The sequence below is a fragment of the Cnephaeus nilssonii genome (assembly GCF_951640355.1).
Source record: "Cnephaeus nilssonii genome assembly, chromosome: 5".
Classification (NCBI taxonomy): domain Eukaryota; kingdom Metazoa; phylum Chordata; class Mammalia; order Chiroptera; family Vespertilionidae; genus Cnephaeus; species Cnephaeus nilssonii.
The window spans coordinates 88124490-88140475 of record NC_137076.1 but is presented as its reverse complement, the minus strand read 5'-3'; the positions used below and the strand labels follow the sequence as shown (position 1 = coordinate 88140475).

At 41.8% G+C, this 15986-nt stretch overlaps 2 protein-coding genes across 3 annotated transcripts in view; one reads left to right on the top strand and one right to left on the bottom strand.

The window, feature by feature from the left end:
• Window positions 1-294: 294 nt before the first annotated feature.
• SLC26A2 (solute carrier family 26 member 2) lies at window positions 295-11694 on the bottom strand. Of its 2 annotated transcripts, XM_079772149.1 has the most exons (4): window positions 11503-11681; window positions 7513-7690; window positions 5077-5806; window positions 295-4040 (listed from the first exon to the last, which is right to left on the bottom strand). In XM_079772149.1, exons 3-4 carry the CDS (start codon window positions 5779-5781, stop codon window positions 2511-2513), a joined length of 2235 nt encoding a protein of 744 aa, XP_079628275.1. In that variant the 5' UTR covers window positions 5782-5806; window positions 7513-7690; window positions 11503-11681; the 3' UTR covers window positions 295-2510. The 2 variants fall into 2 exon arrangements, with proteins under 2 accessions (XP_079628275.1, XP_079628276.1); XM_079772150.1 differs by lacking the exon at window positions 7513-7690 and having other exon boundaries at window positions 11503-11694.
• Window positions 11695-11840: 146 nt separating this feature from the next.
• PDE6A (phosphodiesterase 6A) overlaps window positions 11841-15986 on the top strand; it is a gene marked incomplete at its 5' end in the record, with an annotated part of 64587 nt that continues 60441 nt past the window's right edge. The window contains one exon of the mRNA XM_079772145.1: window positions 11841-11915. The remainder of the gene's footprint in view (window positions 11916-15986) is intronic.

The window sequence follows — 15986 nt, the reverse complement described above, 5'->3', positions numbered from 1 at the left end:
CCTCTCCTTCTAGAAACAGAACCCAGTTTTGACCTTGCTCTCAAACTAAAGTGTGGCTTCTAATCCTGACCTCCCTACTGATGTGCAGGGTTAACCAGGGATTGGATCCTATTCAACTGAATGCCTCTGTTTTCTCCCTTGTTTAGTCAGAGGTGGTCTTTTCAATGATCTATTCCTTTCACCCCTCTCCTGAATGTCAATCCTTAGTCTCTTTGTGCATGAATACCCTCCACTCCTCTTATTGTATCAAATTTAAAAATAAATAAGGTTGTAAAGTTTTAACCATTAAGTGTGTACACAATACATTTCAATTAAATGACCATTTTAAGATATTCAGAATTTTGTACATTTGTCAATAAGTAATGAGAAAATTTCATTTAGACACTGAAGTTTAGAGTAAGCAAGATATTTTTGTATCAATAAAACTTGTAAAATAACACATAGTGAACTAAAAATCCAAGGCTTTGAGCAAGAAAGCAAAGGAAATGAAAACATTAGTTTTGCTAGTGAATTAAGCTTTGGTTTCACATTTGATTTATTCAAATACCAGGAAAAAAATTTAAGACGTGTACATATAGGCCAAACTCGACCCAAGCAGAAAGGGTAAGATATAAATTCTTGGGAAATCTTAAATGTTTTTACAACTAGTTACCAAAAGCAGAATCTCTTGTTTGTTTGAGTGGGAGAGATACTAATTAAAGCACAATTCAAGACTTTACTAAATGCATAAAGCTCCAGAGTTGTTCATATTCACATATGAAGAGAAAGGTTAGGTTAAGGTCAAATTCTGTTACTCCATTCTGCTAAGGAGTTTTTCAAATTTTTTTGGACTGACATTTTTTTTTTTTTTACTGTGCTAGTGTTTGCTAAATTATAGAGTTGTCTTAAACATGTACTCTACTCTGACAGGCAGCATTAGACATCCAGAATGGTCTGGATTCAAACCTAGCTTGGGGAGGAAGGCAAGAAGGATTAAAATCAAATGATTAACCAACAGAAAAGAATGCACAGAAGCTTCCAAAGGAACATCAATAATTAATCTGTACATGTTTTAGTGAAAACAAAGGTAATGCTTACTGCCATGCACTTCTATTTCAGAAAGACTATCAATCTCCAACTGACCCTTGCTAAAATGCCATGGGAAGGAAAGAAATCACTAAGTAACAAATTCTTAAGGCAAACTGTCAATCATTCCTATTTGTAATCTGTCCTTAACAGTTTGCCTCAAGCTCATTTAAAATACTATATAGAATTGCAGAGTCAGCATTCTGCCTTTTATCTAGCAAGCTCGTCACCAGTAATGAGACATAGCAGTTTAGGACAGATTCCATGGAAAATACACTAAATTACTGAAAGCTAAGGAATTACCTGCATTGATGCAAAAAAGAACCTATAGCTCATCTATAGCACTACCAAATTCATTAAAAACATCAATAAGGATCACAGACCCTGAATTTATCATTATAACTCCTAGACTCAATTTTAAGTTGAGAAACACTCAGAAATAGGGACAGAGATTACAGAAAAGTCAGGGAAGATTCCCATTATTTTTGCTGGTTATGAAGAGCACTTTGCTTACCTCCTTACAACAAAAAGGTATGACGAAAAACTGATTTACAAAGAATGTTCTGTATAATGTGAAGTTAGCTGGTAGGATTTCACAAACATGCTCAACCATCAGTCTCCTGATGGGTCTGTGCCTATGGTTTCCTGCCTTTAGGAAAGGAATACTTTCCTATTAAAAGTCAGAGATCTCACTGCCATCTGGGGAGCAGAAACTGGGTATGGAGAAGTAAAAATAAGGAAAAAACTTTAATAGTTATTACCTTGTGCTCCAGAGGTCTCTTGATCTGCTGGTACAGTATCAGACACAACATTCTTTCCCTGCCTCCTTTCCACTCTCTCTCCAAAGAGCCAATCATATAGGCTAGACGTGCTCTAGTAAATGCCTATGTAAATGCCAACGTCACTCCTTTACCTCCTAGAGAAGGAAGAGTCCAAATGCATATCTCCTCAAAGAGGATGGTCATGCCTGGGCAGTGTGGCTCAGTTGGTTGAGTGGTGTTCTATGCACCAAGAAGTCACTGGTTCAATTCCTGGTCAGGGCACATGCCCAGGTTGCTGACTTGATCCCCAGTAGGGGGTGTGCAGAAGGCATCTGATAGATGTTTCTCACATCGATGTTTCTATTTCTCTCTCCCTTTCCCTCCTCTCTCTCTAAAAAAAAAAAAAATCAATAAAAACATTTTTTTTAAAAAAAGACGATGATCATTAAGGTTAAGGGCTACTTCACAGTTCAATTCAATAGATATTTAATTCTAAGAGCACTCCCTATCTGCAAGAAAGCTTAAAACCACAATATTTTCTTCTTTCTGATTCTGCCCAAGTATAATCTCTGCTGCACTTCTGTATCTATGAAGGCCATCAGCTTCTAAGAATAATGACTAGCCAATAGGTTAAAATTTCAAGTATGCAAGTTGCTATTGGCTAGACATTATTCTTCTTTTCATCTACTTATCCAATTGATCACTGGAAAGACTCAGACCATTGGGAAAACATATTTCTTTCTGATTTTGACATTCTTCTGCAAAAGCTATCGCTTCATATACACTATAAAAGAGGCTTTCATCTTCCTTTTTGCAATACTCTCCCCGGGCCAGGGAATCCTTCACAGAGGGATTGCATTGAGCCAGCAGAACTTGTATGCCAATGGCTTCATAATCTCTGCGAACTTCTTTCAGTGTATGGATCCCTGCTGTATCTAAAAATTGGATTGCACTGCAGTCAATCACTATGGTATGGAGTTCCAAGGGATCATGGGAAAGTTGCACTGAAACTTCATCCTGAATTGCACTGAGAGTCACTGTTTCCTTTTTTATCTTTCTCTTTGCTGCCTTCTTCTGAGCAGCCTTTACTAAGATTGGGTTGAGAGTTTTTTTGTATAAAGCAGATTTAAAACATTCTTTGTTTATGTAGTAGAGAGGGGCTACAAAGCGGAAAATCTTGATGCCTGGCTTAGCCTGAAGGTTTTTGTAAGCAGATGTGGATTCAAAAATTCCCGCTTCTTCCACTAAGCCAAGCAATGAACTCTCCGGCTTCTGAGTACGGAGGATGACACAAAACATAGAAAAGCAAACGCCTATAAGCAGGCCCATTTCAGTACTTATCAGTGCAGAGGAGAGCATAGTTACAAACCAGATAACTGTATCCATTCTGCTAACCCTCCACATCTTGGGCAGATCCTTAAATTTACATAAAGCTCCCCGGAGATTTACAATAGTGATCACACCAAGGACACTTTTCTGGAGGGAATAGAATAAAGGAGCTATTACCAGGAGGACCAACAAAAGAACCAGAGCTGTCACTACACCAGAAAGCTGAGTTTGACAGCCTGTTGATTCTTTAACCAACGTCTTTGCAAGAGCTGCACTAGTAGTAAAACAGTGGAAGAAGGAAGGGATGATATTGCAAAAGCCAATGGCATACATTTCCTGGTTAGCTCTGACTGGGTAACCATGTTTCTTGGCAAACATCTCAGAAAGTGATACAGTGATAGCAAAACCAATGATAGACATAGCTATTGCATCTATAGCTACACTAGGAATTAAGTTCCAGTCTGGTGCTTTGGGTGGCATAAACCCAGTGGGAATATGTCCAGCAATGCTGGTGTTGTATTTCTCATTCAGTTTTCCAAAATGAGAGGCTAATGTCGCTGCCACAACGACAATGAGTTCAGTAGGAATCGGTGCCTTAAGCTTGGACTTGAAGTGCTCATTGAGTTCTTTGGTTGGCAAAAGAACCAAAAGGCACAAAAGGCTGGTGATGAGATCACAGAGATTGGTCTTATGGATGTTTCTGAAGATATGTATCCAAGTAGTTACGAGTGAGCCCACGCCACTACTCCGAGGAAGGCTGAGCCCAAGGAGATACTTGGCCTGAGATGTAAGAATAGTGAAGGAGGCACCAGTGACAAATCCACTCAGCAAGGCATCTGAGAGGTAGACGGAAACAAAGCCCACTTGAAAGAAGCCCATCGCTACCTGGAAGGAAGGGTATACAAGTGTTAAAATATAAATGGAAAAGAGTCACTAAATCCTGTATTACCCTGGCATTTTTTTTGCATGGAGACATATCAGAGCATCACAGAATATCAGAGCTAGAGAAAAACACAATCATATGTCAATCCTCTCATTTTAGAGACAGGGCTCATTTTACTGACACTCAGAGGGCTAAGCACACTATTACTCACTAGCCTAGATGAGACAGTAACTTAGGATTCCTACCTTCTTAAACTCCTAAAACAACTCTCTGTACACTACCTCTCCTCTTCATCCAAGCCCCAAATAAAGCGAGCTACTCTTCCTCTTCCCTTATTGGTTTCAAATGCCTGTAATAGAGATGTAATTCTGGCAATGACTCCTGATGCCAGAAGGCAGGGGCATGATGATTATGGCAGATTAGTGGATTCTATAGGAGACCCAAGAAGAATTTCATTTCTAATCCTTTCTCCTGTTTGATAATATAACATAGTGTTCTTCAACTTTTTTCCTGTGCAACAATCCAAGAGAACTACTATCTTAGCAATTCTATAGGAAAGAGCGGGTGGTCATCTATAGTTTGAAAAACTCGTGCACTCCTCAAAACTCCTGCACTCCTCCTCTCCTAATTCCCATTCTGTTACCATCCCTGCCTGCCTGGTAATGCTGACTCTGCCAATAACCAACCTGCATAATCTCAAGCAAAGCAATTTTTCCTAACATATAAAATCAAGGGGTTGTATTAGGTGGTCTGGGGTCCCTTTCTGGTCTCAGTTTTTACAACCAAATAATTAAAATCTGGTTGATTGAAATCCATTGGTTAGGGGGCAGCCTAGAGTTGAGAAAAGAAAAGCAGCTTTATTTTTCCTAGAGAGTCAAACCAGGGTTTGAATTTTGGCTTTACTCCTCACATATTTTGAGCATTCAATCAATAGTAGTTTTAATTATTGTGATAGCTAAGATCCCTTACAGATCTGAGATTTCTTGCATAGTGATTTCTTTGGTCAGAAACCATCACTCTCATTCCATTGTTTCTTACCTGATAAACTCCAGCCATAAAGGTTACGGTGCTGCCCACTGTAATTGCATAACAACTTCTGTCACATATCCTGTCTGATGTCTGGTTTAATGATGTGCTCCCATTCGAAACCATTCCTAACGACAGGGCAGTATGTGCAGTGTCAAAGCCAGCTTTGATTAGTTCTCGGTCAACTACCTCACCAATCATAAGGCACAGTATTCCAAAAATGCCCACAGAGATGTGACGGGAAGTCCCCAATAGGAAATAAATGATGCTTGCAAAAAATGATGTGTACAGACCATAGATCGGTTCTTGGCCCGCTAGAAGGGAATAAGCAATGGATTGGGGCACCAACAAGATGCCCACAATCAAGCCAGACATCACATCCCCTAAAATGTTTTTCTTCAGGTCATATTTTGGGAGCCACTGCAAAAAGGGAAGGAAACCAAAAATCGTATGTTTTGCTTTGTTTGGGCTGCACTGGCAACTCTTCTGTAGTTTTTTGATGACGAATTGCTTAAAGTTAGTATTTGATTTCTCTTGAGGCTCCATGTGGATCCTAGGGTAATGTCTGCATTGATTTGTGGCTTCAAGTTGCTGGAAGTCAGTACTTGATTCCTTCTCAAGCTCCACATGGATCATAGATGGAGGACTGTATTGGTCTTTTCCTTCAAGTGATCCCTTGGGTGAAAGGTCATGTTGCTCTGTATTTTCTGAAGACATTTCTGAAGACAGATGCTTTAGCCTCCTACCCCAGAGAAAATACCAGAGTTACCTCATTAAGTAATTCTCAGTGCTCAACATTTTAACAGCCCTACTTGTCATTCATGAGAGTTAAAAGGAGTTCAGTTTTGTGGTTAGGTATCTTATAGTCACATTTAGTTGAGCCTCATTTGTCTTGATAAAAAACAAACAAACAAACAAAAAACAAAACAAAAAAAGAACCAGACCATAAACAGCCAAGTCAAAGCAAATAATTCACTGGATATAGGACTTCCTGAGAGTAAAAATCATTCAAGGATTCTTTTCCATCCCTGCCTGGTTCACCCTATAGTTTTTTCCTCCAGAAAGGGTATCAGGGTAGCCTATTTCCTCCTTTCTATATGCTATCAACTATCTTCTTTTCAGGTTTTCACACCCAGATATATTGCAAATAGGATCTGGTCCCAAACCTTCATCCCTACCTGCAAGTCCCTAAAACAAGGAAGGTGGTCTTTTTTTGGGGGGGGGAGGGTGGTGGGGGGAGGCTCTTTAAATAACTTCCTAATTGCTGAAAATAAACATAAAGAAGAAAAAGCAAGTGAAAGAGTAAAAATAAATGATTTTTTAAAAAAGAAACTAGGGCAGAATGCATTTAGGCCTTCGAACAACACTCCTTCACTTGGTAGGAAAGAGGATAGAGAAGTTGATATAAGATTATTAAAGCATATGAATGTCAAAAGCCTGGGTGGGCTGATTGAGCAAGTGTCCGATATATGCTCTGGGAAGTTTTGGTCTAATCTACTCTCTTATAGTGTAGAGTCATATCTGCCCTGTTCATGCAAATAAAGATTCGCTTTACTATTCTAAGTACACACACTGAAGAGAGGTATAATGTTGCTCTGTACTTCTACTTGGAGGGTAACTAGGTAGTCTTGCATCTCTGGGTCCTAAACTACAGAACTGGTGCCATAAGACCTTCCACTAGTAACTATAGGAAAGAAGATAAAATTGACCAAAAAGAAGAGGCAACTATAACAACAGAAAAATCTTGTAATAAGAGTAAAAGAGGAGGAAAAAGCAAGAGGTTCTCAAAGCATTACACTATTTACCAAATATTTCACAAATCAGTGTCTTTGTATTAGCTGCTTGCTTAACTTAGCATGGCCATCCACCTCTCTGCCTGTCAATCATTTTTAAAACCCATTTAAAATTCAACCTCTTATATAAAGCACTGACCAATCTTTCCTAGCCCAAACGAATCATTATACCCTCTCTGTCCCAAAGCATTCTGCACTCTGTTTCAGTACTAACCACACTCTTGTATTTGTTCAGTAGGATTCTCTCCAGCTCTGGGAGGAAAGGACATCTTGTTCATCATTGTAATAATCAATTAATGAAATATTGTAACTCTCAGAGAACAGGCTTACAAAATGTTTGAATGAATAAACAAATTTATGACTATAGCCAGAGAGAGAGATAAAATATACTAGATGGAGGACTCAGGAAATTTTCTGTTTTGGAACTGACAGAAAAATAGGACCTTGTGAGGTTCTATAAACCTATTATTACCAAAATGTCATAATCCAGGACCCAAGACCCATTTAAGAACACAAGATACGTACGTAAAACTACCCCACATTAATTTTGTTTAGGATGAATGGTCATCCCACTAAACAAAAGTAAAATAATAGATACTTTGATAGCTTGTTAAGTAAATAAGGAAAAAAAGAATAGATTTAGATGGCCACATACCCTGAGCAAGTCAATCAGATTGGTGGATACATACAGGTCTTCATTCCTCAATGCAACCAATCTGTAACTCTCGTCTCACTTCCTACTTTCAGGCCACTCTCTAGTGCACTTCTTATGTTCTGTCATTCTGTTTTGGAACAACTCTTGGTGATTTCTGGGTCAAAAGGCTTTTCCAAATCTAAGATATGCAAAAGAGACATAAGAAAAACGTAACATATAACTATTTAGCACTTAAATTTATGTGTCTCTCACACTAGAGTAACTAGAGTATACATTCAAGGACAGACACCAAGTTATTCTCATTTCCACATAACCCAGCACTAACACAATGCCTCACGCCTGATATGTATGGCTATGTATCTGTTTATTGAAATGAACATTTGGTGAAGTTTCAAATAAATATAATGAAGACAAAAAATCTTCCTTATATTCTGTTATCACAAATTATTAGCAATGTTCATTTATGTCTGTGATGCAAAAAGAGCAACCATAAGGCTTATATCAGTAGTACAAGCATTATGACATACTGATTCTAGTATAAAGCCCAATGTAAAACAAAATAATAAAATACCCAAGAAGAAAATAACTTAATGTAAAATCATGATCAAATATATTAAACTAGAGGCCTGGTGCACAGATTCATGCACCAGTGGGGTCCTTCAGCCTGGCCTGCGGGGATCGGGCTGAAACCGGCTCTCTAAGGGGCCCAGATTGCGAGTGGTAACAGGCCAGGCCGAGGGGCCCACCAGTGCATGATCGGGGTGGTGAGAGACTACGGGAGGGCTCCAGGATGTGTCCAGGACATCTTGCCCAATCCTGACTGGCCGGACCCCAGCAGCAGGCTAACCTACTGGGCGGAGCATCTTCCCCCTGATGGTCAGTGCACATCATAGCAACTGGTTGAAAGGTCAAAAGGTCAGACACTTAGCATATTATGCTTTTATTATATAGGACTAGAGGCCTGGTGCACGACATTCGTGCACTGGCGGGGGCGGGGGACTTAGCTCGGCTGGTGCCCTCTCGCAGTTCAGGACCCCTCGGGGGATGTCCAACTGCCGACCTAGGCAGTTAGACATCCCACAAGGGGTCCTTAGCGCTGCCGCCGAGGTGGGAGAGGCTCCCACCACCGCCGCTGCACTCACCAGCTGTGAGCCAGGCTTCTGGCTGAGTGGCGCTCCCCGTGTGGGAGCACAGTGACCACCACGGAGCAGTTCCTGCATTGAGCGTCTGCCCCTTGGTGGTCAATGCACGTCATAGCAACTGGTAGTTCCGTGGGTCCATCAATTTGCATATTAGGGTTTTATTATATAGGATAGTTCCTTGCACAGTAATTCGCTGCTTTCAAAAAGATTTCAAATACACCTCCCATTTGCCTCCTCAATAAATTTGAGAACAGCATATGAATTCTATCTCTAATATGAACAAACTCAAAGTTTAGTCACTTGCTCAACTGGTAGAACCAGATTCCCAAACCTCATCTTCCAATTTCCAAGCTTAACTCTCTAAAGTGCCACATAGCCCCTGGCAGGGAGTGGGCTATAAGGGGTCAATGGGAGAAAAAGGGCACATATGTAACACTTTGAACAATAAAGATTTTAAACAAATAATAAATAAATAAATGGTTAAAAATAAACTACCACATGGCCCCAAAATTTGTTTCCTTGCTAAGAGGTCTAAGAGCTAGTTCAAAGTAATACTCTGTGGCCAAGTTCTCAACTCATTTCTGGATTATGGTTCATTTTAATTGGTGAAGGGAGCAAACTGCTTGACGTAGGTTTGGTAAAAGGTTAAGAATGAAGTTACTTTTACCTTTCATATTACACACCTGCATTGGTAATATTTTCATTTTATTTTGCCATTAGGAATAATGATGTAAAATTTATGTCTGTAGCTACATTTTGGTTAGAATAATTTGTATCCCAGGCAATAGTCAAACAAGGCAAGCGGGCTCTTGCTTCCATTTACTTTTGCTGCCCCTCTAACTGGAATGCTAGAATTTTTCTCAAATGCGGCCTTAATCAGTTCCTTGCTAGACAAGATATATAAAATAGCACTACTGCCGCCACCATGCTGCTCTCTGAGCACATCCCTGCCTTCCACTCCTATCTCCTTTACTTTGCTCTATTTTTCTCCCTGACCCTCTCACCATCGCCTACCATGCATTTATTTTTTTTCTATTTTTCTCATGAGAGCAGTAACTTGCTGTTTTATTAAATTCTTAGCAAATATTGTTGAGTGAATGGATAAATGAAAGAAATGTTTTTTAAAAAGGAGTTACCACTCTCTGTCCACTCCCCCCACACACAATAACCAAGCTTGTGTCAAGACATTATACAGTTTGGCAAGTATCTGCCTGGGGGTTTATGCTCACTATAAGTTATGTCAATAACTAAAAAATCACCCCTAGTAAATCTAAACTAGATCTCCGCAAAGCCCTGTGTCATTTCCAGATCTTCCCCTAGGAGGCAGCACATTACAGTACTGTAACTATATTAAACCAGAGTTCTATTAAAATGCAGGTTCCCAGGCAAGTCCAGGGATGAGATCTAAGACTCTGCAGCCTGATGATTCTGAGCCAGTGAGCTGAAGGCCAAACTTGAAGAAATACTGGGTATGATCTGGAGTCAGACAGATCCCAGCTATACTGTCTAACAACAATATGGCACTGGTGAAAAACTTCATTTTACTCAGCATCAATTTCTCACCTACAAAATGGGGACAGCATCACCTAACTTGCAGGGGTGTTAAAAAGCTAACACAAGTAAAGTACCTAGCACAGTGCCTGACATACAGCATTTGTTCAATAAATGATATCTACTAGTCTCTGACCCTTGAGAGTTGTGAAGGGGGGAAAAGGGCTCATTTCCTTCCAAACAGGTTTAGCTCTCCATTTCTTGACTCAATTATTTATATATTTTTTTGTGTTAATCCTCCCCCAGGATATTTTTCCATTGATTTTTAGAGAGAGTGGAAGGGAGTGGGAGAGACAGAGAGAGAAACATTGATGTGAGAGAGACACATCAATTAGTTGCCTCTCCTATGCCCCTGACCCTTCAGTCCACCCACCCCACTCTATGCACTGAGCCAAACCAGCTAGGGCTTGACTCAATTTTCAAAAACAAGAACTTCTGCTTAACCCAATATTGGATAATCACATTAGTTCCAGGTCTCATATAAAGAGCCCTAGCACAAAGGTGTGTGTCGGGGGGTGGTGGTGGTGGTGGTGGTAATAGAATAAGTACCAGAAAGGAGTTTAAGTCGCGAATGCTTCTAACTCACCATAGTCCCCAATCCGTGCAAGGGAAGGGCCCAGTTTGACATTCTGTGAGTTGGGGAGTACAAGTCCTAGCTCTGCAAATGATCTGCAGTGCAATTCTAGGCAAGGCCCTGGTTCTATGTCCTTTCAGTGTCCCCATCTATCCACGAAAGAATTTCAAGTTCGTCTATGAATCTCCAAGAAGTACATACAGGTCCTGATTTATATTTAACCAGGTGTGTGATTTTAAAAAACAAGATAATCCAGTCCTCTCTGGTGTCCAGGTCTCAGTTGCCCCATTTGCGGGGGAGGAGAAAGAGGGTAGTGGTGGCAACTCATTCTCCTGGGTTCTGCTCTCAGAAACCTGGGTTCGACAAGGCTTGACGAGGGCTCGTCCGAAGAGCAACACTTTCATCTGCGACGTGCTGGAGGCACTCGGTGCATGTGTGGGCTGGAGGGAGGAGCCAAGCACTCAGCCGGGGGAGCAGGGCGGGGCCGGCTGACCCGGTGGGGCGTGGGGCTTTGACACTTGCCCTGCCCCGCCTCTGCCTCCCCACGGAATAACCCCGACCACCGACTGCCCTCGACGCCCACGGCGACGGTTGGTCCGGGCTTCCTCCCAGCACGCCTGGGACCCGGGCCAGGACCACCCGAAGAGCAGCCGGCGGACCGCGTGGAGGCCGGCATCGCCCCCCCGCCCTCCGCCCTGCTCGCGTCCCCTCCCCTCTTCTCACCTCTCAGGTCTGGGCCGCCCCGCGCGATGAGGCCCCGCGCAGCGTCTTCCGCGGTGCGGAGCAGAGGGCACACGACCGCGCGGGCAGTGGCAGCCGGCCTCCCTTTTACCGGCTCGTCCCCTTCCCCGCCCATCTTCCGGCCCCGAGGAGGCGGGGCCCGGCCGGCCAGGACTCAGGGGCGCGAGGCCAGGTAGCCGCCGAGGGGTGCGGAGAGCTAATCCCGAGCGAAAGCCCCGGCCGTGGCAGTCACGTGGCACCGCGGGCAGGAGACGCGGCCGCCGGCCAATGACCGGGCCGGGCTGGAGGGGGTGCCGCCCCCCCGCCGCTTTCCCCCTCGCGATTGGCTGTCCTGGGCTGGAAGGCCACGCGTCCCGGATTCTGGGGAGGTCCCCCTTCTCGAGGTGGTGAATCATGTAAGTGGGTGTTCGCGGGATCTCCACCTTAACCTCGGCAGTGGAGCGAGGAGAGAGTGTCCAGAATGGCGCGGAAGCGCTCTGCCTCGAGCTGGAAAGGGCTCTGCGTTTGCGAGGGGCATCGTCTTTGTATCTGACGCCTTGGGACCCGGTTCCTTCCCACCCCCCTTTACAGATGGGGAAATGGAGGCCTGGATGGGAAAGGCCGGCTAGAAACTTAGATTTTCTTACCCGAGTGTAACTTATTCTCCATCGAAGGGCCCAAGAGCGAGAGGCTCTTTTAAAAATGTAAATAAATAAATAAAATAAAAATTAAATATAAAATGTCATTCCAATTCTCCTCAGTGGCTTTCCTTGACGTTTATAGGTAAACTAAAATCGTCCCCATTATCTTTCAGGTACTGGATGTTCTCTGGCTCCTTCCTCCTCACCTCGCATCCCTCCCTCCCTCCCCGCTCTCACCCCCCCAGACCTCTGCAGGCGGGGGCCTGTGAGTTTCAGTTACCCGGTTTCTTCTTGTGTCTCAGGTCTCAGCCTAAAGTCCTGCTCTCTCCTCAGCGACACATTCCTTGCCAGTCACATCCTATTATGCCGTCTTGATTTAATCATCAGCCGGAACTGTCCACTCTCTCATATATATGTATTTTTTATGAAAGGTCAAACTTAAAGGCCAAAGTTTATTGTTAGTTTTTTTTTTCATTTCTTTATTGATTGTGGTATTATGTATGTGTCCTTAATCCCCCATTACTCCCCAGTCCCCCCATTCATGCCCTTACCCCCCTGTTGTCTGTGTCCATTGATTAGGCTTATATGCATGCATATAAGTCCTTTGGTTGATCTCTCCTCCTTACCCCTCCCCTCCCCTACCTTCCCTGAGGCTTGACGTTCTGATCGATGTTTCTCTGTCTCTGGATCTGTTTTTGTTCATCAGTTTATGTTGTTCATTATATTCCATAAATGAGTGAGATCATGTGATATTTATCTGTCTCTGCCTGGCTTATTTCACTTAGCATAATGCTCTCCAGCTCCATCCATGTTGTTGCAAATGGTAAGAACTCCCTTTTTTTTTTTTTAACCGCAGCGTAGTATTCTATTGTGTAGATGTACCACAGTTTTTTAATCCACTCATCTGCTGATGGGCACTTAGGCTGTTTCCAAATCTTAGCTATGGTGAATTGTGCTGCTATGAACATAGGGGTGCATATATCCTTTCTGATTGGTGTTTCTAGTTTCTTGGGATATATTCCTAGAAGTGGGATCACTGGGTCAAATGGGAGTTCCATTTTTAGTTTTTTGAGGAAACTCCATACTGTTCTCCATAGTGGCTGCACCAGTCTGCATTCCCACCAGCAGTGCAGGAGGGTTCCTTTTTCTCCGAATCCTGGCCAGCACTTGTCATTTGTTGATTTGCTGATGATAGCCATTCTGACAGGTGTGAGACGGTACCGCATTGTTGTTTTGATTTGCATCTCTCGGATGATTAGTGACTTTGAGCATGTTTTCATGTCTCTTGGCCTTCCTTCTGTCTTCTTTCGAAAAGTATCTATTTAGGTCCGTTGCACATTTTTTGATTGGGTTGTTTAACTTCCTTTTATTAAGTTGTATGAGTTCCCTGTAAATGTTGGAGATTAAACCCTTATCGTTGATATCGTTGGCAAATATGTTCTCCCATGCAGTGGGCTTTCTTGTTGTTTTGTTGATGGTTTCCTTTGCTGTGCAAAAGCTTTTTATTTTGATGTAGTCCCATTTGTTTATTTTCTCTTTAGTTTCCATTGCCTTAGGAGCAGTATCAGTGAAGAAATTGCTTCAGCATATGTCTGAGATTTCGCTGCCTATGGATTCCTCTAGTATTTTTATGGTTTCCCATCGTATGTTTAAGTCCTTGATCCATTTTGAGTTTATTTTTGTGTATGGTGGTCTAGTTTCATTTTTTTGCATGTATCTGTCCAATTTTCCCAACACCATTTATTGAAGAGACTGTCTTGATTCCATTGTATGTTCATGCCTCCTTTGTCAAATATTAGTTGAGCACAGTGCTTTGGGTAGATTTCTGGGTTCTCTATTCTATTCCATTGATCTATATGTCTGTTCTTGTGCCAGTACCAGGCACTTTTGAGAACAGTGGCTTTGTAATACAGCTTGAGGTCTGGTATTGAGATCCCTCCTACTTTGGTCTTCTTTGTCAGGATTGCTGCAGCTATTCGGGGTCTTTTTTTATTCCAGATGAATTTTTGGAAAGTTTGTTCTAGATCTGTGAAATATGCCGTTGGTATTTTAATGGGAAGTGCATTGAATTTATAGATTTCTTTGGGTAGTATGGACATCTTGGTGATGTTGATTCTACCAATCCATGAACACGGTATGTTCTTCCATCTGTTTGTGTCTTCCTCTATCTCTTTTTTCAGTGTCCTGTAGTTTTCCGCATATAGGTCTTTTACCTCTTTGGTTAAGTTTATTCCTAGGTATCTTTATTTTTTTTGTGCGATGGTAAATGGGATTGCTTTTTTAGTCTCTCTTTCTGTAAATTCATTATTGGTGTATAGAAATGCCATAGATTTCTTGGCGTTAATTTTGTATCCTGCTACATTGCTGAATTCATTTATTAAGTCTACTAATTTTTTGATGGAGTCTTTAGGGTTTTCTATGTACAGTATCATGTCATCTGCAAATAAGGACAGTTTTACTTCTTTTCCAATTTGGATGCCTTTTATTTCTTCTTCTTGTCTGATCACAATGGCTAGTACTTCTAGCACTGTTGAACAGGAGTGGTGAGAGTGGGCATCCCTGTCTTGTTCCTGTTCTTAGGGGAAATGGTTTTAGTTTTTGCCCATTGAGTATGATGTTGGCTGTGGGTTTGTCATATATGGCTTTTATTATGTTGAGGTATGATCCTTCTATTCCCACTTTGCTGAGAGTTTCTATCAAGAAAGGGTGTTGGATTTTGTCAAATGCTTTTTCTGCATCAATTGATATGACTATGTATTGTTAGTTTTATGAGTTTTTTGTTTGTTTGCTTTTTTAGCTTTTCATGAATAGACAGATATGACTGGAACCTAACAGTAATTTCAGGCAGATCTGACAATTTACCAGCAGAATGACTTTGATGCTTTTGAAAATATAGCTAAGAGCAGACATCTCAACGAGGGTCGTCATTAGTCAACTGTTCAGCTTGACAGTCTTTTTCAATGTTAAGTCAAGAGTGCACAGGAGTGTGTTTTCAAGTTTTCTTTGAAGAGTCTTTATATTTTCCCCAGTGTACCTGCTTTTAATTTAAAAATATATATGGCATTCTAAATTTAGGGCTCAAAACATATCTTCACTTGATTTTGATGTTGAGTATAAAGTTGTTCGTTCTTCTCCTTGTTTATAGCCTATGGAAGCCCACTGGGTGGTAAAGGAAGAAGACTTGTGAAGGAAGCAAAATGGTTAATTTCCTTTCCAGCGAATCTCTTCACAGTCATTTAAGGAACTCCCTTTCTTATCTAGAGATGATCCTCAAGTTTCTGTCACCCACCAGATACAGAGCTTCAGAGCCAGAAGCCATATCAGGAAACCAGAACACCTGGGTTCACTCCTGACTCTACCACTTATGACTAGAGACAAATCACTTCATTTCAATGGACATCAATGTTCTCACCTTTTATAGAGCCTGCCTCCAGAGTCTTGAGGGTTAAGTAAGACTCTATAAGCTTCAAGATAAGCAGAATGGCAACAGCTGCCAATTTCTGGATATTTACATATGGATGCATAAACTCTTCACATTCATTTTCTTTTTCTTTTTTTTTCTTTTTTAATATATTTTATTGATTTTTTACAGAGAGGAAAGGAGAGGGACAGAGAGCTAGAAACATCGATGAGAGAGAAACATCGACCAGCTGCCTCCTGCACACCCCCCACCGGGGATGTGCCCGCAACCAATGTACATGCCCTTGACCGGAATCAAACCTGGGACCTTTCAGTCCGCAGACCGATGCTCTATCCACTGAGCCAAACCGGTTTCGGCCACATTCATTTTCTTATTTAATCCTCGCAGTAGCTTTTGACAAAAGGAGGTGTTATATTATGATCTTC

Bases quoted from the DNA above. Each gene is read 5' to 3' on its own strand.
- SLC26A2 (XM_079772150.1), bottom strand. From the start codon at position 5,781: ATGTCTTCAGAAAATACAGAGCAACATGACCTTTCACCCAAGGGATCA. The intron at 4,041-5,076 runs GTAAGAAACAAT...CCTTCCTTCCAG, and splicing joins TTATGGCTGGAGTTTATCAG to GTAGCGATGGGCTTCTTTCA.